This window comes from Xyrauchen texanus, chromosome 39 (genome assembly GCF_025860055.1).
Source record: "Xyrauchen texanus isolate HMW12.3.18 chromosome 39, RBS_HiC_50CHRs, whole genome shotgun sequence".
Classification (NCBI taxonomy): domain Eukaryota; kingdom Metazoa; phylum Chordata; class Actinopteri; order Cypriniformes; family Catostomidae; genus Xyrauchen; species Xyrauchen texanus.
The window spans coordinates 34,501,428-34,524,409 of record NC_068314.1 but is presented as its reverse complement, the minus strand read 5'-3'; the positions used below and the strand labels follow the sequence as shown (position 1 = coordinate 34,524,409).

The 22,982-nt window shown below is 38.2% G+C and overlaps 1 protein-coding gene across 2 annotated transcripts; it reads left to right on the top strand.

The window, feature by feature from the left end:
* The first annotated feature begins 434 nt into the window (after window positions 1–434).
* Window positions 435–21,890, top strand: ace2 (angiotensin I converting enzyme 2). 2 transcript variants are annotated; one of them, XM_052111791.1, is made up of 18 exons: window positions 435–617; window positions 876–1,034; window positions 10,111–10,204; window positions 10,384–10,527; window positions 10,719–10,831; window positions 10,918–11,023; window positions 11,193–11,290; window positions 13,383–13,555; window positions 15,358–15,584; window positions 16,020–16,164; window positions 16,520–16,618; window positions 18,339–18,461; window positions 18,678–18,856; window positions 20,421–20,479; window positions 20,569–20,669; window positions 20,757–20,873; window positions 20,991–21,185; window positions 21,434–21,890. In XM_052111791.1, exons 1-18 carry the CDS (start codon window positions 435–437, stop codon window positions 21,534–21,536), a joined length of 2,418 nt encoding a protein of 805 aa, XP_051967751.1. In that variant the 3' UTR covers window positions 21,537–21,890. The 2 variants fall into 2 exon arrangements, with proteins under 2 accessions (XP_051967751.1, XP_051967752.1); XM_052111792.1 differs by lacking the exon at window positions 21,434–21,890 and having other exon boundaries at window positions 20,991–21,189.
* Window positions 21,891–22,982: the final 1,092 nt, after the last annotated feature.

The following is a 22,982-nucleotide window of genomic DNA, read 5'->3' as shown; positions in this document are numbered from 1 at the left end:
AAATATCTCCTTACCTCCTATCTTTGGAATGATATGAGGGTGAGTAAATGGTGACTTTTGGGTGAACTATCCCTTACATTCAAGGAGGACCCCAGCTGTATTAACAGATGAGAATATCATTTTGGGGACCTGCTGACTTCAGTCAGTAAGTGACCACCCAGTAGCCATCTAGAACACCCTAGCAACCATAGCAACACCCTGGCAACCACCCAGGCAGCCTTGCATTCTTTTCCATATAAACACTGGACACTTCAGTAAAAACAAAACATCTATGTTGTTACACAACATCGAGCCCTAGCGCATTCCTGGAGAACCATCCCATTGCACTTTTACAATATGACACTGTTCAAAGGGCAAAGCAATAGTGTCTTTGTTAAATCCATGCGGAAAATTGAGGTAACATTCTCAGTGTTAGTGGGACGCGTGCAGTTGCGATGAGTGCTCACTGGCTCCTTCTTTTGGCTTTGGCCTCCATGGCCTGCGCTCAGACAGTGGAGGAAAGAGCAAGGGAATTCCTTAGGAAATTTGATGAGAATGCAACTCATCTCGTGTACCAGTATTCCCTTGCATCCTGGGCTTACAACACAGACATCTCCCAGGAGAACGCAGACAAAGAGGTAAGTGTGATATAGATCTGATCAGGGTGAATAAAAACTACAGCTAATAACTGCTGCTTCTCAAAACACAGTATATGTGTACATCACAACCTCAAGGTCTACGGTTTGATTCTTAGAGAAAACACCACATGCATAACTGTTATTAATGTTTTTCTAAAAGGAAACTTTCCCTATTGAACCTTAGCTTAAACACAGATAATTTATAAACTACTTGTTAAACTACTGAAACTTAGTGCATGAATTCTCTTTAACACTCAGGCTGAAGCGTATAAGATCTGGAGCGAGTATTACAGTAAGATGTCCGAGGAGTCCGGTGCCTACCCTGTAGATCAGATCTCTGATCCAGAGATTATAATCCAACTCCAAAAGCTCCAAGATAAAGGATCAGGGGTTCTTTCATCTGACAAGGAAAGTCATGTAAGTGTGACAATGGTTTTCAAACTTTTAAATGCCAAGGACCCCCAAATATGATGATCCTCTTGCTAGGGACCCTCTTCTTAAAATATAGCTTAATATTTCCAGTGTGTGAAAAACATGTTGTATAATAAAGACAGCATTGTTTCTGATATGAAAAACATTGCTTAAAAAATGTAATGCTGTAATTTGCAATAATTAACACTTTACAATAAGGTTACGTGTGTGTGTGTGTGTGTGTGTGTTGATGGATCTAATGATCTAATATGAGTGTTTAATGGGAACCAGTGTGCTTCAAGAGAAACACACGTCTGTGTTGTACCTCATTTGTTTCTTTAATTGTTTCATATAACTTTTGCTGTATATTTGCCAATGTCTTGCTATGCATTATCACTTCTGTTTAATCTTATGTTGTCTGCTGTATTGTCTTCACGAGTTAGAGATGAAGAGTCGTCTCAATTTCAAGGTCTTCTACATCACAGTCTAATCTTCTACATCTAATTTTTCATTGGATTTACCTGGTATAATAACACTTGTTTAATTTGTGCTGATCAGATAAAGTACAGACTAATTGTTTATTAATTTTTTTACGGCCAAATTTGTGTTTTGAACCTGCTTTGAAACTTCCCAATCGAAGCTACTTAAAGTGGATAATAAAGTAAAGTCTAATATATAAAAAAAAAAAAGTAGGTGGCAACACTGCAAGTTACTAACAAAAAGTAGCGAACTACATTGAAGCTATTTTAAAGGGTCATGACATATTCTTTTTTTAAATAATGTTATTAGCTTTCTTGAGGTCCACTTATATTGTAAGTAGAGTTTTATAGCACCAAAACAGTCATAGGCATATATATAATGCTGTTAAAGGGGGCACAGTTCTTACTTGTTTGGACTTTTCAGACAGTCCCTTATTACACCCCTGACAGTATTAGGACATGTTAGCACAATGTGTGGACTTTGTTGACAGTCCCTTACCCACATTAGGCAACATTTACAGCTAATATCAAGATTAAATTAACGATCTTGAACGATTTCATCATATGACCATCTTAAAATATGGGACAAATCGTGTCCAGTATTGATTCGACATGGGATGCAACTTTTTTTGGTGGTGTAGTGGCTAAAGCACAGGGCTGTTAATCAGAAGGTTGTTGGTTTGAACCCCACAGCCACCACCATTGTGTCCTTGAGCAAGGCACTTAACTCCAGGTTGTTCCGGGGGGATTGTCCCTGTAATAAGTGCACTGTAAGTCGCTTTGGATAAAAGCATCTGCCAAATGCATAAATGTAAATGTGTCAATCCCATATTTTATTGGATGGTTGCAACCCTAACTGCTCCTTCTGTCAATATCAGCTGCTTTACAACGCTTGAATAATTTTGTAACTGGTTCACAAGCAATCCACGTTGATATGAGCTAAAAACACACAATCCACGCTGAAATCTTCTGAATACACAACCGAAATACAATCCATGATGATGTTGGCTGCTTCAACCAACAGGCCAAAGCAGAGGCGCTGGTCTTCACATCTCACATCAGCTGTGTTTGTTTACACACAGAATGGCATGTGATTGTCCCAGTCAGTGGCAACAGCAGAATGAGATGCGTTTTTAACAAGTTGCATTGATCATCTAGTCATCCATCTAGTGCATGTTTACAAAAGACAGCTCAGTTGAATAGGGGGTCTCCTTTTTAGAATTATAACTTAATTTTGCATCTTTTAAAAGCAGCTCGAAATGCACGATAACGGTCAAAGCATTAATCTAGTCATGCTTCCAAAAGACAGTTACAAAAATGTACAGGACGCCTTCAAAACAGCCAGAAACAGCACAGCTGAATGAAACAGAATGAGAGTCTCCATTTTAGAGTTACAGTATAACATGGCATTGCGTCATGTTGTAACTTGAAAAAAGTGGTGTGAAACGCATGATAACGGTCAAAGCCGTTCATCTAGTGCATGTTTATTTAGAAAAAAGATTTAAATCCAGATAGGCACATGAAGGTGTCCTGTGTAAGTCTCCTTTGGTGTAGATGATTCTCCAGTAACTGGTAGGGATGGGCGGATTGATCCTGAAAGTATTGATACCTCCGATACTGATGTTGTATCAAAAATATCGATCCACACCCAAATATATTGATTTCAAATAATTTTTTAACAAGGGATATTATTATTTGGTTACCACGAACAAGAAGTTTCAAAGTGAAATAAAATGGATTAGGATGTATTATCTTATATTTTAGCTACTTGTGCAGGATGGGAACTGTTTCTTCTTCCGCTCATCTTAACATTCATAAATGCTGAAAGACAAGAACAGACAAGCGCTTGTGACGTCACAATACTCGTTCAAACAAGAGAGATCAGCGCCTTGTAGAGGCAATGATAGAAAATCAGAGAAACAGCTTCTGGTGTGTAGTCTAGGGCATATATACGTCGTATGCCATCCTATCTGTTTTAAGATTTTGCGCATGCACACCTGAAATAAGTGATGATACCTGTGGCCGCCAGAACAACGAGCTTTTGACCCGGAACTTTTTCAATCTAATAACGCGATGCCGCAGCACTATTGAGTGGATTGTGTTATTATTATTATTATTATTATTTAGAAAAATGTACAGAGCTTCTCTCTAAACGCGCACGGAGATGCACTGTGGAGCACTGGAAAGACAGACAGTTCGACTGAGCTGATCCACCAATCAGAACGTTCATTTCAGACGCGATTGGATATTTGCCAACCAATCATATTTGCCGTTTCAGTAAGGGGCGGGACATTTCCAGCGTCTGATACACAAGCGTTCTTGGAGAAACTATAGGCCTAATATGCACTGCAGATTTATTTCCCTGCTAAACGTAAATATATGTATATACATTTAAGTGTAACTTATGCAATTAAACTTTGTGGAAAATACTGCATGTTATTGCACTCCTGATATAAAATAAGTTATTTATATTTCTAAGTAGGAAATCAATGTCACTCTACACAGAAAAGCACATAATAGTACACCAATAAAATTTTTTTTATGAAGGCTATATATGGTAATACAAGATAACGTGTTAACGTGAACATTACTACACTCATACAGGCCCATAGCCAGCATAGTGGAAGGGGAACCTTTTTGCAGTTTCCCCCCTCATTTTGTATTTAATTATGAGGTTCAAAAACACTAATTTGTGCTGGATTAGCTTGTCTGCTGGTATTTTAACGAGCACGCTTTTTGATGCACTGAAAATATTTACTACAATGTTGTCAAATTGCTTACCAAGTATAACAACCGTACCCTGTTTGGCGGTCTTTTTGAACATATGTTCAATATTCTGCGACAATGATGCTGCTGCCTGCTATCTCTTCCGTCTCTCCTGCTCTTTTCGCGCCATACTCACTATCCAGCTGGATGTCGTTGGCCTCACTGATTTAGCGCGGGAAATTCGACGTTCGACATTCGGTTTCGCAGATGTAAGGGACCGTTTGAAAAGTCCACTCACTACGCTAAAACATGGGGACGTCCACTCATACATTCAATTCACGTGCAACTTATACATGAAAAAACAAACAAACTGTAAAATACATTTTAACATTCAGAATGTCCTTATAACTTCCCAGAGGACAGACAGACATACTACAGGTGATATTATTACAGTATGATCAATTATACAGTAATCAATTTGAGAGTATAGAAGGATTTACTACTTAATCACTAAAATAAAAAAAACCTACAGTCTTTAAAATTAGAAAATATAATTTTGGTGCATTTTAGTGATTTTTTCTAAAATAATTGATTACTGTATTTATACATCAGCGTCGCCAGGTAATTTTCCCGGGGCTTCAGCCCCGAATGTTTTGACTGTAGCCCCGAATGTAATTTTAAATGTAGGCAACACAAGTTTAGGTGCAGCTCAACAACAACAAAAATATTTCCTTATGAATTTGCAATAATCTTCATGACGAAGAACAATAATATTGCTGCATTTAGTTTGAAGTTCATGTGGATTGATACCCTCCCCCTCACATCAAGAAAAAAAGCAACGCAGTCTTTTGGACTTTATTGAAAAGAAGAGTAATGGTGAGGATTTACTGATGTTACCTAATTGTTCAGCTTAATGTTTTTAAACTTGTGGGCTGGTCAAGTATGTCCAAATGTAGGGTGACCATACGTCCTCTTTTTCCAGAGAGCAAACAGATAATATTACTGCCGAAGTTAGAATCATGACGATTAACGTAAATTAACGTTAGTGTTACTAGGTTAATTGGCATAACATTACACTACTTATGGCTTCACTAGCTAGCTATATTTAGCAGTCTGAAGTAACATTAATAGATAAAAAGCTGAAACTGACATACCTAGTTTGTACTCTGCTTTTCAGAATGAGGATACACAAATATTTTAAGAGATGTCAAACCCTAGACGAAGAAGAGACTTGGTGTCTGTCATATACGGTAGCTTAATGGTCCTGCGGGAATACTGTGTGATATACGGTAAGACGGGAGTTCATGGGGAGTTATTTATATATGTGGTTGTGAGACCTGTGAGTGTTCATTAAAATAAGCTCAAAGTTAAAGTTAAACATAAGCCTCCATTGCAACTATTTACAGTGTCTTAAGTTAAATGAGGCCCTCGGAGAGATTAGTTAGCACCACAAACTCTAGCTCTGATTGAAAATTGTGGGTCGGGTAGTGTCAATCCAACCAATTATAGCCAATCACTTTTGGCGAGGTAGGCCTTGGCTCTGTCAATTAAAACCTGGCTGGTGTTGAAGAGCATCATGTAAATGGAGAAGAATTTGGGGAGCTGTTTCTCACAATGGGCTCTATGCACGGCGGTGCATGACGTATTTCCGGTGAAATTTAAGGATGCTTGATTACTTCCGCCGATCGTAGAGCGCTGCTATGCCGAGAACTGATGTGGGATTCTATACTCTTTGACTATACACTAAAGGAACATTAGTCACAAAACAGCAACCTCTCATTTTGTTTATGGTTTTTTTGCTATATTTTAAATAAAAATGGTGTATGCAAAATGATTAATGAGTAAATTATTTTTATAAACAAGTATGACTATCACCTACAACTCTTTCCTCTTGTAGTCGTTTTTTTTTTTTTTTTTACATACAAAAAATATTTTTTTTGTAGCTCATTGTCAATGATATTAACTCGTTTGCATCCACTGTTGGAAAGCTACTGACAAAAAGTCTGTATGTGCGAATAGGAAACAAACTTTGCAGCAGTGTATCTCCATTACCACTGTTTCAGCTAGAATTTGCAATAACGCAGTGCTATACATCTGTCGTTGATAGAACTGCATTACATTTTTTATTATTATTCATTTTGTACAATAAACATCCATACTAGCTAAGATAACATCTGTGGTTATCCAAAATGAACAGTGGTAACGTTAGAAAAGTAAAAACTTAGAACATGTTCAAAAGAACTTTGAACGTCACTTTCAAAATACCAGTCCTACTCTTAGTTGGTGTGGAGTCTCTGCTTTCCTCATAGAGCGGTAACACTGAGCTTTCACTGAGATCTCATTTGTGGCCCTGATTTTACCTGACACTTTTACAAACAAAATTACAACACATTACATGCCAAACATTTATATTAGCGTGATTAGTCTGCTGCTGGCCGGAATGTAAAAATAATAGCACAATGTTAGCCATAACGTACTAGTTCAGGCTATCTGAACTTACCTTCATAATTGCAGAGATAAGACGAAACAAAAAACTTGAAACCTTTCTCAAGCTTGCTCTGTGGCGTTGTACTGCACATTCGTACAATTCTTCGCACATCATTAATACTAAATTTTGGCAACTCAAGCAAACAACGAGAAAATTTAGAAGACTCTGCCATAATCCCGTTTACCTCCGCTTTAAATCTCCCCAACCGGAAACGCAAGAGCATCCTTGCGTCAAACGCGGAAGTTATGCGTGCATATAGCCCATTCAATTTATTTCAAAGTTGCCTACTGCAGCTTTAAGAGCACAAAATTGTTTACAAGAGCACAACACAAGCCTCTGAATTGTGCTCTCAAAGTGCAACAGATTAAAAAAAAAATGTTTTACGGGAGAGCATGCCCCCGAACCCGCCTAGAGGATTGGAGGTCCACCACCCATAGTCTTACAAAATCCTTTGGGAATCACTGTACTTTCATTGTTAGTAAGATGCAAGAGTGCAGAAAAAACATAAAGGTAGAGCATGTTTATTTTAAATAGAAGGGGGAGTGGGTGCACCTAAAGCCACACCCACTTAAACGGGGCTGTGCTAAGCCCCAAACCTCCTCAAGTCCTAGAAATAGCCCTGTACCACACTGTACCTGTAGTATGTCTGTCTGTCCTCTGGGAAGTTATTAGAACATTCTGACTGTGAAAATGTATTTTACAGGTTTTATTATTTACATTTTTTTCATGTATAACTTGAATGAATGAGTGGACATCTCCAATGTTTTAGCGTTGTGAGTGGTTGTACGTCAAACTAACTTTACCGCACTCACAGATTTTGCTATAGTACATAACGTCACATGTAACTCCTGTAAAGGATGATATTAATGAATACAAAAAATATATATATATTATTTTATTTAAGTTCGAACTACCCGAACCCCTCAGTGTCTCAGTGTCATATAATGCTTAACAGTTTATTCCGTATTATGAATTAGTTTATTAGTTAGACTAATAATAAAGTATTAACAAATTTCATAGTAGCCTAATAAAAGGAAAAATAATGACACCTATTAATTTAAATACATATTTAACATGAAGTTGCCATACCATTGTTCTTAGCAGTGTACTCTATGTCACAATGCCAGCAAGAAACTTAAAATCTTTCACATTTTACATGAACTGTATAAATGTACATTTATTTGATCGGGTGCATGCGTTTTTTGATAAATTCACCGTATGCCCACCTCTTCAGACATGACTACACCACTGCTTCTTGAGTAAATTTATGCTAAAATAACAACAAATCTAAAGGTGATGCTGAACCCATTGTTTTACTAGATTAATATTGTAGTAGTAACCATGGCTAATTGTGTGGTAACTATGGTTTCACTAAATACCATGTTTAAACTATAGTTACTGTAGTGAAATGGTTACTTTTTGTAAGGGTAGAAGTCTAATCATTTTCTGTTTAATCCCAAAAAAAATTATGACTTGAATAATGAGTAAAAATATTATATTAAATTACCCATTTTATCCCAAGTAATCGCAAAAAATGTATTTAACAGAAGTATCGGTATTGGTATCGGTATCCATGATATTGGACTTGAAATTATTGGTATCGGACAGGGGCGAAAATTTCATCAAAATGTTGGGGGTCAATAAACCCCAATTCTCAAGAGCAATTTTTGAAGGGGACACCAATGGTTTTTTTGTTGTTGCCCCGTTTGCATTTGTATTATTTTATTTCTTAAACAATTATTTTAAGAATATATCATTATATTATTTACAATACACATATTTTAATGATATTTTGGGGGGGACAACCTTCAGATAGGGGGGTCCTGACCCCCGACTCCCGCGATTTCCGCCTATGGTATCGGATCGAAAATAAAATAAGTGGTATCGCCCATCCCTAGTAACTGGCCCTCTCTCCTCTTCACCTGTGTCTGACTGATCACCAGTGGGCTGGGCCAAGGGTGCAACAACAAAAATTGGCATTGATGTCTTGCTGAAGAGGCAGTCATGTGCCATATGCAGAATCCTTGTGATGTCACAAGTTACACAAATTCCAAACAAAACATTTCTGGAGCTTGGTTTAAATAAACGCTCTTTTACTATTAATCAGTTCTGAAACTTACAGTATGTTTTTATAGAACAATCCCCTCTTATATGTCAAAAGATCAAGGAAATTGTATTCCTCATGTCACGGCCCCCTTTAAGAACAAAATAGTTTTTAAATATTTAACAAACCGATACAATTATTTAATTAGGCTGGCAATTAATTAAATAACTAAATATTTTGCTTTAAAAAGAATGTGATTTCAAGGCAAAGTCCCTTTAAGGCTGCACAGGACAGCAAAATATAAGTGAATTGTTTGTTTTATCAGATTAGTTCAAATTAACTATCTGAAAGAGCCTATTTACTTGGGATTTACCTAATTAGCTAGAGGACAGTTTAGGAGAGCGTTCTTTCGTCTCAGTCAGCTCCCTTGTTCTGTAGTCAGGGTACTGATCATGGAGTCGCCTATTTCTAGGACCATCCCAATCGCAAAATTGTTCCAGTGCACTGAAACGCTCACCATTCCCGAGTTCTGAATGGAATACTATCCATACAACTCATACTACATCTACCATATCTGTCTATGATAGAAATAGTAAGAGTAGTATGGTAGTATGCCATTCCGAACTCGGCCTATGTTCCCTTACCCGTACTCTAAAGTCATTAGAAGATGAACGCTAGCGTAAATATGCTACGTCAAAGCCTTAGTTTCTCTTTAAAAGACAATTATCTTTCATCCATAATGTTCATGAAAAGGAAACAATCTTTTAAATTTTACAATTGTTAGAAAAAGATTAAAATACTCAGCTTTGTATATTTATTTCTTAATTCATGTAATGTATCTGACATCTATACAGCAATGTTTTTGATTAATACCAGCTGCATTTAAATGTGTGACACTGTGTTGCAAGGTTAATTGAGTCATATATGTCCCAATGCTCTGTGAATGAATACCCTTGCCAGTGCCCAAATTTGTGTTCTCGATATAGTGTTTCATGACATATGGAGCTAGGGAGGTGACTGAGAGCTACAATGTACAAATGTACTCTTTTGTGAAAATACTGCTTGTTACTGTAAAATGTACAATGATGTGAAAATAGTTACTGTCATGCTACTGTAAAATGGAGTTAAGTTTGTAGTGTCTCCCCAACCCAAGGGGGTCTGCGGATCCTAGTTAGAAAACAACTGAAGTGCGATGTTGCAGAAATGTCACTGATATTCCTAGATTTTGTCAAACACTGAGGTTTCATTCTAAACCAGTCCTATGAATAATTTGACTTCCCTATTCCTAGCCTCTTTCACTGTGGCTAAATTTGTGCATCCTGAGAATTGTGTGTCATTGTTTTGCCTCTACCTTTGGTTTTACAGCTGAGAAATGTCTTATCAGTGATGAGCACTATTTACAACACAGCGACCGTGTGCATGCTGGACGACCCCTTTGACTGTCAGACTTTGGAGCCAGGTATTGTCAGCTGTATACATATATATCCCTACCCTAATGATAAAGTGAAATCTTCACCGCATAAACCAGATACCTTGTTTCCATATTTTGGATAATAGTCTGTATGAAAGGTTTCTATGAAATGAAAGAGAAGTGGCCCAGTTTACCTAGTTTCGTCCTATACATTTCTCTGTCACTAGGCCTCGAGAGTATCATGGCAAATAGCAAAAACTACTATGAGCGTCTGCATGTGTGGGAGGGCTGGAGAGTGGCTACAGGAATGAAGATGAGACCCCTGTATGAGAACTACATGGACCTGAAGAACGAAGTGGCCAGACTCAACAGTATGAGGCTTGTTCAACCAAAATTTTAATTTTGTCATAGTTTACTCGCTCTCGATGTTCCTTGAGTTTTTTTTGCATTGATTTAATGGATTACTTCTTGATAATATCACATTATATCTGATATGGTAGAGACAATGTTTAAGAGATTTTGGGTATTGGCCAGTTTAAAAATTAGACTATTTCTATCTAAGATTATGCTGACTATGGAGATTACTGGAGGGGGGATTACGAAACCAATGACGAACCCAAATACAGCTACTCCAGAGACCAAGTTTTGGAAGATGCCAGGCGCATTTACAAGGAGGTCGGCCTTGAAAAAAAATGTTTAGCGTGTTCACATTGACTTGGATTTAAACATTTATAAAACTGACTGTCATTACGATGTTTCAGATCTTACCTCTGTACAAAGAGCTTCATGCTTATGTAAGAGCCAGTCTGCAGAATGTCTATCCTGGTCACATCGCCTCCGACGCTTGCCTGCCTGCACACCTGCTTGGTAATATATGGAGAATTATTGAATGCTACTTTTGAAAAAGTGCTAGATTTGCAATTTGCAGTGAATTGAATTAGATCTGACAATAAAATGAATGGGATGTAGCGTTCTATCAAATGCCTAAGATCAATTGTGGGGATATGGTTGGAATTCTTTTACATTTCACATTCAGGTGACATGTGGGGACGGTTTTGGACCAACCTCTATCCTCTCAGTGTCCCATATCCTGAAAAGCCTGATATCGATGTGAGCGCCTCAATGGTGGCCGAGGTAAATCTGACTATTTTGAGTTTTGTACCAACATAGTCTCATGACAACTTGTAATAATTCATACTAGATGGTGAAATCATGGCAAAAATCTTGAACAGAAAAGTGCAACTTTTATTCCCAATCAACTAACAGAAGTTCAAATCGATAAAATATAGCTGCAATCAGCGATGATGGGCCCAAGCACAATGGGCCTATTTCCACCCAGTGACTTTCAGAAAACAATGCATGATGGACACATGCATTTGGTCAAGTGAAAAATTACTTTTGACACTATTCCAAGTAAATTTGATGTGATAAGGGTGACTATAAGAGGGGTTGTCTTTTGAAAGTGTTTCATCTATTGTTGCCAGCTGGAGGTGCTATGACTGTGACCCACCATAGCCACATTGAAGTCATAAGCGTGATTTAACATATGGCTGAGTGTATCGAATACACCCAAATACACTACAACATCATGTAATTTGATCCATTGCCATGAAAATATTATTTAAGAAATCAAGAATCCCTTTACAATTTTACATCAGCAATGTCTTGACAATATTCAAAACAGTTTTAAAGCGTGTTGGTAAATGTAAGAAGACTATTTCAAAGTATTTTGTAAGTGCCACACTTCCTGCTGCCAGTTGGTGGCGTTATGACCATGACCCACAATAACCACATCCATGTGATCAGCCTCTATTACCTAACGTACAGCTCAATTTTGATCTAAATCACACAATACACGCAGAAGATACAAGACACTTCCTGTTTCCCATTTTTTAAATCCCCTTTTCTCCCAATTTGGAATGCCCAATTACCACTACTTGAAAGGTCCTCGTGGTGGCGTTGTTACTCACCTCAATCCAGGTGTCAGAGGACAAGTCTCAGTTTCTGAGACGTCAATCCGCGCATCTTATCACGTGACTTGTTGTGTATGACACCACTGAGACTCTGCATGTGAAGGCTCATGTTAAACTCTGCAATCCATGCACAACTTACCATGCGCCCCATTGAGAACAAGAACCACTAATCACAACCACAAGGAGATTACCCCATGTGACTCTAACCTCCTTAGCCATTTCCTCGCCATGGCAACACTGTTCGATTTATCATAAATAAAAATGCCAGTTTGGTTGATTAGGAGGCCTGGATGAAGCACACCCTGGATTCGAACTTGGAACTCCAGGGGTGGTAGTCAGAGTTAGTACTCGCTGAGCTACCCAGGCCCCGTCTGTTTTACATTTAAATTAATTTCCATTAATTTATTTCCTCGCCATGGCAACACTGTTCGATTTATCATAAATAAAAATGGCAGACTTCCTGTTGGAATGAAGCTAATGACTGGAATTATGAAAGCTGAACGTATAGACTAAGTTTGGTGACTGTAGGTGAAAAAGGGGGTGCAATGCCCCCCCCCAACTTTTGCCCAGCCCTAATGGATGACATCTCTGATGCGTGTTTTTAGGCATGGTAAGTGCCCCAAAAGCAACCAAAACTATAAAAAGAATGACTATAATTATGAAAGTTATCCGGCATGGTGAGAACTATACTGTATATACAGTATATACCAAGTTTGGTGACTGTAGATGAAAATGGGGATGCTACAGAGGCCGTCTTACACGCCCATTTTAAAGGGGCACCCCCTGCACGCTCTTTAAGTACTTGGGACTAATAATAATATTAGTAATCCTTAGAAGAACAATAGGGCCTTCGCACTTTCAGTGCTTGGGCCCTAAATATACACTTGTGATTTACCCCAAAAAATGCTGGTTAGGTTTAGGGTTTGGATTAGGGGTTAAACTTTGTAGTTTAATAGTAATAACATTGCTAGTTTATTTTTGTCTATGGGAGTAAAAGTCGTACGTTTGTGTTTGAACCAACACATATAATGATTTCTAACGATTTCACCATCTTGTTCTGTTATTAGGACTGTTATCATGAGACCAGTTTGTCTGTATCCACCCATTTACTGCTATGATCTTCCTTTTCTATCTCTGTGTTGTTTTATCTTTGTCCTCTCCAAAGAGTATAGAGTTGAAGTGACCTTTATGCAAAATGTGGAAATTCGCTTCTTTTAACTTTGCCACTTAGTTGTCGTCAATATCATTTTCAGGGCTGGAGTGAAATTCGACTGTTTCGTGAGGCAGAAATATTCTTTAAATCGGTGGGCATGCCTGAAATGTTTGAGAATTTCTGGAAAAACTCAATGCTTGTGAAGCCTGATGATGGAAGAAAAGTGGTGTGCCATCCGACTGCATGGGACATGGGCAACAGAGAAGATTTCAGGTAGGGATGATAATCCGGTCCTGTGCAACATTCTGTCAAAATGCTTGGTAATGATCAACCAACAGATATTTTTGATATTTACATTTGTTGGGTCTTTGTATTTGGATACTATATTAAAAATTTTACTTATTTAAAATTTGATGTGTCTAACCAAAACAAACTTGAGTGAAAGTATAAATTTGTATTGCAATTAATTGTATTAAGATTATTATTAAAATTAATAGAATTTGATTGATAAAACTAGAAACTTTTCTCATTAAAGAGGGTTGATGTACAAAATAGTTTTTTAATCTGAACCAATATCATAAACAATGTGAATATAAATAGAGTATGTATATATATATATATATATATATATATATATATAATATATATATATATATATTTACTTTTATATATACACTAGTGGCCAAATGTTTGGAATAATGTACAGTTTCGTAAGGAAACTTTGTGTTTGCTTTTGAGTTGCCACGGTATGCAATAGACTGGCATGTCTTAAGGTTAATATTAGGGAACAAATGGCAAAAAAGAAACAACTTTCTCTAGAAACTCGCCAGACAATCATTGTTTTGAGGAATGAAGGCGATACAATGCTTGAGATTGCTTGAAAGTCTCTAGTTTGAGAAATAGACGCCTCACATGTCCTCAGCTGACAGCTTCATTGAATTCTACCCGCTCAACACCAGTTTCATGTACAACAGTAAAGAGAAGACTCAGGAGGCCTTATGGGAAAAATTGCAAAGAAAAAGACACTTTTGAAACAGAAAAACAAAAATAAATGGTTAGAGTGTGCAAAGAAACACAGACATTGGACAACAGATAATTGGAAAAGAGTGTTACGGATCTTAACCCCATTGAGGTTTTGTGGGATCAGCTACACTGTAAGGTGTGTGAGAAGTGCCCGACAAGACAGTCACATCTATGGCAAGTGCTACAGGAAGTGTGGGGTGAAAGGTCACCTGAGTATCTGGACAAACTGACAGCTAGAATAACGAGGATCTGCAAAGCTGTCATTGCTGCACATGGAGGATATTTTGATGAGAACTATTTGAAGTAGTTTTAAGAAGTTCTGATATTTTTTTCATTTTGTTCAAATTGTAATAGTAATGTATTCACATTATTAATGTCCTGACTATACATTGTGATCAGTTGAATGCTGCTTTGATGAATAGAAGTACCAATTTTTTTCCATAAGAGCAAAATCTGAACTTTATTCCAAACTTTTGGCCGGCAATATATATACATACATACACCGATCAGCCACAACATTAAAGCCATCTGCCTAATATTGTGTAGGTCCCCCTCGTGCCACCAAAACAGCATCATCCCGCATCTCAGAACAGCATTCAGAGATGATATTCTTCTAACAACAATTGTACAGAGCGGTTATCTGAGTTACTGTAGACTTTGTCAGTTCAAACCAGTCTGGCCATTCTCTGTTGACCTCTCTCATCAACAAGACATTTCCATCCACAGAACTGCCGCTCACTGGATGTTTTTGTTTTTGGCACCATTCGGAGTAAATTCTAGAGACTGTTGTGTGTGAAAATCCCAGAAATACTCAAACCAGCCCGTCTGACACCAACAATCCTGCCATGGTCCAGATTACATTTTCCCCCATTCCGATGGTTGATGTGAACATTAACTGAAGCTCCTGACCCATATCAGCATGATTTTATTCACTGTACTGCTGCCACACAATTGGCATGATTGTTGGTGCCAGACAGGCTGGTTTGAGTATTATTTCTGTATGAAGTTTTCTTTTATTGTTATCATGCTTTATATTTATGTATTTATTTCAGAATCAAAATGTGCACTGAAGTGAACATGGATAACTTCTTAACTGTTCATCATGAGATGGGGCATAACCAGTACCAAATGGCTTACCGTAACCTTTCATACCTGCTGAGAGATGGCGCGAACGAAGGCTTCCACGAGGCTGTAGGAGAGATCATGTCCCTGTCTGCTGCCACTCCCTCTCACCTGCAGTCCTTGGGCCTTTTACCTTCTGACTTCAAAGAAGATTCTGGTACATGGAAAAGGGGTTAAACAAAAAAAGGAGAAAAACTGTGGTCAATGGGGCCATATATATGGCCCCATTGGCTAATGTTAATTTAAAATACAAACATGACATTAGCCAACCCATATGTTTCAGCATACATCACCTTAATGCATACTTATATTATGCACAGTATTTTATGCATTTAACACATGCTTAAATCACTCCAAGCATTTTATGCATTTTTAACCAGTCTTTAAGGACATGCATGACAGTTTAAAACAATAGAATTCTCATTAAACATGTTCACTTAATTGAAAAACAGTGCAGAGAGTGCCGAAAAGCAGGTGTAGCAAAAATACGGTTATTAAAGGGGCCATGTCCAATTTATGACGAGTAAAATTACATGACATTTCTCCACTTGGCTTCATGTTTTTCAACAAAGCAGTCTTTTTGCACCTACAGAGACAGATATTAACTTCCTGATGAAGCAGGCCCTCACTATTGTGGCCACTCTGCCCTTCACCTACATGCTGGAGGAGTGGAGATGGCAAGTCTTCCAAGAGAACATCCCGAAAAACCAGTGGATGCTCCGCTGGTGGGAAATGAAGTAAGTCTTTTACAACTTTTTATGGTTTTTGCATTTCAATTTCATATCAAATTTCTTTCAAATTGAATTGAACAAAATTAAACGAATAAAAGTTGATAAAATATATATTTTAATTATTTAATTATATAAAAAGTTTACTCTTTTTATATAATTGAAATGTCTAACTCTTAAAAATAGGTTTTATATAGAGTAGTACTGTATGTATATATACTGTATATATGTATATATTGTGAATCAGGCCACATCTTGTAAGATTATTGTATTCAGTCCCATTTTGAAATGCAGCCCACACAATCTAAACTCTTATTTAGTTGCACAATGAGTCTATTGCTCACCACAACTCTTGTTACTGCAGAAGAGAACTAGTTGGAGTATCTGAACCCATGCCGAGGGATGAGTCATACTGTGATCCACCGGCACTTTTCCATGTGTCTGGGGATTATTCATTTATCAGGTAATGAATCATGCCAGTTTTAAAAGTGACAACAGTCACTGTGAACTAATAAGTTTGTTTTGAGATATAAAATTTGACATGACATTTTTTTTTATTAAATAAAGTAAATAAATACCTGTACATTTGTATAATTTTTTATTTTTTCATTTTTATATTATATAATTGTTTTCTCCTTTTTTCTGCATGTATTGATGTGTCGATATTCTAGATTTCTAGTCGATTGTATGATCATATGACTTGTAATATGATGTAACATACAATATATATACAGTATATATATTTAATTCAAAACAATTAACAAATCATTCATGTAGCATGTATTATTTGTATAATCCGCTGTATAATGAAATTTGAATATTTTGAATATTAAAGTCGTAAAAATAGTACAAGATCACGAAATGTAACCTAGCGTGGGGTATCACAGAAGAAGGAGAAACAGTGGGGTTTTGACGTATCGTTTTGATGATTGTCGTAATTTTATCCACCAAACCTAAACCTAACCATGAATTTAAAGAAAAGTCATTGTGCACCAAAGAAAGAAAATGTGGCAGTTTGTAAGGAGATTATTACATGTTATTCATGGAAATCAGTATTTCTATTGCACTTATGGCACTCTTTTCCACTGCTCGTTACGGTTCGACTTGCCTCGACTCTACTTACTTTACATTTCTGAGCTTGCATTTCCACCGCTGTTTAGTGCCGCCTCAATGTGGGTGGGTTTATAGGCTGATCGTCATAGTTGCGGCGCCTCAACTGCTGTGACATAATCTTAAACACGACACAAACTGACCAAAACAATAACACGACCGCTAGCTGTTAGCTACTAGCTCATTGTGTCCAGTTAAATTGGTCTGGTTGTTTTAGAAGCTTCCAGTAGCTGGTCAACTAAATAAAGTGAAGCTTTCAAGCAGAGTATCGAGTTAACATAACAAAACGTACCATCCTCCATCATGGATCAACGGCAGTCCAGGGAACTCTCCCTCCCATTGCTCACCGGTTTAGAGAGCGTCCATTTGGTCGAACCACTTCCACTTTTCCTTGATGGTTCTGCAGTCACTTTAAAAATGTTTTTTACTTTTCCCTACACTCTTGGTAGATCCGGTGGTAGCCATGTGTGGCCAACAGCTGAGACACTTCCTGAAAGACTAACGAGTAGACCGTATGCACCTCGTTTATTGACCACAGCGTGGTTTTGCACACAGCCATTTCTTTTTTCACAATTCGAAAGTCGTGTGAACAAATTATACTGTTATTGCTGTTGCTAACTTTAAAACTAGCGGATTGATGTTGCGTGTTGGAAATCCAGTGACGCTGGTAGTGACGATTCTCCCTGAACAATCAGTGATCTGCAGGATTTTGGCGTCACGTTTAGTATCGGCTCGGCTCGCTTGGAACCTTGACCGAGGTGGTACTAAAAAAAAGTATCCTCAGTACTATCCACAGTGGAAAACCCCAAAAAAGCAAGCAGAGTCGAGTTGTACCATGCAGTGGGAAAGCCCCAATAGTGTCACAACATTTCCTGTTATAAACAGAACATTTTGGATAGGATGCTAGTGAAAATGTCATGCCTGTATTGCATCGATTTGAAATTGAGTTTGTTAATTAGTTGATGTGTACGTGATTTCGCCGTTTCATACAAATTATTACGAATTGTCAAAATACTGTGTTGGTTCACCAGGTACTGTGTTCATCACTTAATAGCCATTTGTTTCTCCAATAGGTACTTCACTAGAACCATCTATCAGTTCCAGTTTCAAGAAGCATTATGTCAGGCAGCTGGTCACACCGGCCCACTTTACAAATGTGATATTACAAACTCAACCAAAGCTGGTGAAAAACTCAGGTATGCAGAATGCAATCGCTTGGTATTTTGTCTCAGGCATTCGTGCCTCTAATAACTACTGCAGAAATTATCAAAAGTACTTATAAACTGAATGGACAAAACCATTTCTAGATATCCAATACTAGACTAAAATAATGTATTGGAAAGAGGCATAGCCTTTGTTTTTTGGCAGTGTAAATGCCATAAATTACCTGTGATATTTCGGTCCACACACAGGCATATGCTTGAGTTAGGGCGATCCAAGTCTTGGACTCGAGCTCTGGAGGAGGTAACAGGGAGCACGAGGATGGATGCCCAACCTCTGCTAAATTACTTCAGCTCTCTCATGCAGTGGCTACAGGAGGAGAACCAGAAGCACAACAGAGTGCGAGACTGGAACGTCAATACTGATTCATGTGAGTGCTTCATTTCAATATTAACACTGCTTTTCTTTTATAGCCTTTGTTCCAAGGTGTAACAGATACTCAGACTCGATGGTAGTGTTAAACCCGGAGGTGTAGTTTATTGAGGGATATAGGGGAATGGGTAAACCTGGGCGATGACTGCGGTTCGCTGGATAGCGGATTAACCTGGGTGATAACTGCAGTTCACTGGATAGCGAGTAAACCTGGGTGATGACTGCAATACGCGGAATAGCGAGGAGACCTGGGTGAAGAATGCAGTTCGCTCAATAGCGAGGAAACCTGGGTGATGGATGCAGTTCGCTGAATAGCGAGGAAACCTGGGTGATGACTGCAGTTCGCTGAATAGCGAGGACACCTGGGTGATGACTGCAGTTCGCTGAATAGCGAGGAAACCGGAACTGGAAGAAGGAGGAGTAGAGCTAGGAACAGGACTTCGTTGGAGAGGCGAGTTAGGGATATAACGGAGAGTCTCCAGAAAGAAGCAGGTAAGTGAGTCTGTGATCGTAGTTGAGACCAGACAAGGAGTGACGGGGGAGTGGAGCATAAATACTGTGAGGTTGATGAATGTGGGAACGAGCTTCAGGTGCAGATGATTAGAATTCGGGAGAGAGAGATCGTGGGGTGTGTGCACTGTGAGTGTCAGGGGGATCTACATTTACATTTACATTTATGCATTTGGCAGACGCTTTTATCCAAAGCGACTTACAGTGCACTTATTACAGGGACAATCCCCCCGGAGCAACCTGGAGTTAAGGGCCTTGCTCAAGGGCCCAACAGTGGCATCTTGGTGGTGCTGGGGCTTGAACCCCCAACCTTCTGGTCAGTAACCCTGAGCCTCAACCACTGAGCCACCACTGCCCCTGTGACACAAGGCACATACAAACTAGTTTACAGGACGTTGTGTCAGAGCAGACTGATGAAATCGGAACTTCTGAAATAAAAAAATAAATAACATGAACAAACAACACTCTTGGAAACAACATGCCGACTTCCCGTGTGATCATGTTGGTCAGAGAACTTGAATGCGAATACATTGATTCTAATGGGGGTTGTCAGGGCTGGACTGGCCCAAAAGTTGTTGAGGTGGGGTGGGGGGTGCTCTTCTCCCGATGGCCAGTCCGCCCCTGATCGGCCACAAAGTGCGTCAGCCAACTGGGAAAATGCCCGGTACCAGTCCAACCCTGGGGATGGTGCATTGGATAGATGTAGAGCGAAAACGCAAGGGTGTGCGAAAAAGATGCACCAAACGTTAATACCATTTTAACATCTCAATTAAATCCAATTTGCTTGATTTCTAAATGACACTCCTCTTTCCATACCCTAAAAGTCAAAATCTAATTTAAAGTCAAAAACTCTGTCATAGCCTTCTTTAGTGTGTAGGTGCCCTAATTGTACTGCCCCCCACACACACACACCACCCCCCCGTAATTGTACCGCTAAATAAATGTAATTTCTATTAAAACACACTGGTTTTATTAGAATAAAGAATTATAGAAGAAAACAAATATAAGAGATCAGTTTTCATGGCTAACACCGTGTACTATGTATCATGCAGTTTCGGAAAATGCCTTCAAAGTCAGAATAAGTCTAAAAGCTGCCATGGGAAATAATGCAGTAAGTCAATTTTATTTGTAAACAAGCATACTGATTTAAGAATATGGCATACACTTTTGTTAATTAAAGCTCATTTTTTATCTCTATAGTACACCTGGAGTTCAAATGAAATGTACTATTTTAAGTCCACAATGGCCTTTGCCATGCGCCAGTACTACTTGGTAGAAAAGGGGCAAGAAAAGAATTTCATGTGAGTATTAGCTAGATTTATCCTTTGCTAATTGTACATTTCAAAATGTGATTGAGAATGAGAAATGAACATATGTGTTACACGCAGGTCAGAGAATATCCACACGTACAAAGAAACGCCCAGAATCTCCTTTTATTTTGTCGTAACGGATCCAGAAACACCGGGCCTGTTTATCCCCAAGGCAGAAGTGGAGGCGGCTATCTGGTATTTCCACTTGACACACTTTATAAATGCAGAGATTTAAATATAAAACGTATTGGGTAATGCCATAATTTCAGTGACCACAGAATTTCCCTAAAATATACGGTGTCTCTCTTGTAGGCTGTCAAGAGAACGTATCAACAGTGCATTTTTTCTCAATGATGAAACACTGGAATTTGTTGGGCTGCTGGCAACATTGGCTCCACCCAAAGAAGAAAAGGTCACTGTTTGGCTGGTAGTGTTTGGAATAGTAATGGGACTAACAGTGTGTGGGGGGATCTACCTCGTTGTCACAGGGGTATTCAACAGGAAGAAGTAAGTACACTAGAGGGGAAGCACCTCAGGAATGAGTCACTCTTTTGAAGTGACTAAACGTTTTGCAAATATTGTTTGTGTTTCACAATGGTATGTTTTATGTCAGACTTGCATCATGAGAAACCTTCATGTAGCTACATGCATTGTTGGCAATACCACATAAGGAAAAGGTGGCAAAGAACACTTTGAGAACCGTTGATTCAAAAGCCATTGATTATCTATTGAATTCAACTTAATTTTTTTCTCAGGAGAGCTAAGAGGGTTGTGGAGGCTATGAACCCATATGAGGATTCAGATGAAGGAGAACCGAACAAAGCCTTTGAGGAACACGCCGAACAAACAGGACTGTAAAGAAACGAGTGATTCCAATCACGAGAGCTCTCCTGTAACATGAGAACTGAGAGTGATGGAAAATGCTTTGACCCCAGTGCACGCATTTGGAGACTTCATGTATTTTAATGTAATGAACATATAACTTTAAGAAATATTTATTTTATTGCCTGAATTTCGTACGTACAATAACATACAGTATGAACACATGATAATATGATAAATTTAACGTAAAACAACAGGATCGCTTAAAGTTGTTTATAGCTTATATAGATAAATGTAAATATTGGTTAGTATTATAACTATTGATAAAAAACCTACACTCAATGTATGTTATTGTATAGATTTGTACTATATAAAACAAACAAATGTTTTGGTGGAAAATATAATGAAAATAAAAATGAAATGAAATTGAACAATATCAAATGTCAGTTTCAAAGTTGTAAATTCTGTCTTCAAACTTCAATACAATCTATGATCTGTTATTAGGAATAATCAAACAATGCTTTTTAACAGTTTGCAGCTTAACCATTTGACAGATTAGCATGCTTCTCACTTTAAAACCCATAATGAAGTTAGTTCATTAGAGTCATATTTGAGGACAAACTCTGCCAAGTTGAGTTCATATATCATAACTCAGTTATCATAAAAAAAAATATTACCAGTTTAAAAAAGTATCGTCATTTCTAATGTAAATAATGAAAATAGATAACATGCATACAGTAATGGTGCATTCACATACAATACGAAGCGAGAATTTCGCGCGGCGCGATTACATACAAAGTCAATGCAGAATGCGTTGAGACGCTAATAGACACGAATTTGCGGCGGGTGGCACGAATGAAGCGAATGGCGCTACTCAAACACGCAATAATCGATTAATTTGCGTATTCTTCAACTCGAGCGAGAAATTCGCTTGACGCATTGTCGCGAAATCCTATCAGCATTGAGATTGTCCGGATGTCACTGATGTACTGACGTAGTAGCAGAAGAAATCTGGAAAAATGGATGAAAAAATGGTTGTAGCGGTGTGTGGGCACCCGGATTGTATGACACAACGTCATACATGTACAGGGACGAAAAAATCCATCGATTGGCAGAAAGTGAGCGAGGAAGTTGGACTACCTGGTAAGTTCTGAAAATATGCGCGTCTACTTGATTCCAGCTATCGGTTGTACTTTACAATGATCCAGGTCGTAGAAGCCCCTCCTCCTGTCCTTTTCCGGAAGAGAAGTGGGAATACTCGCGAGTTTAAACAGAAATTTATAATCCAGCGGTCAAACTCGCGCGAGCAATGTGAGGCAAAGATTTTCTTTGCGTTGTATGTGAATGGACCCTAATACTGCTCTAAGATTTTTGTATAAATCTTAATCACATAAAAAGTAAAAAGTTTGTTCACTGCATTGATTACTATGATGATTATGTTTGGCATAATTTTGGGCTCTGTAGGACATTATGATACATTTG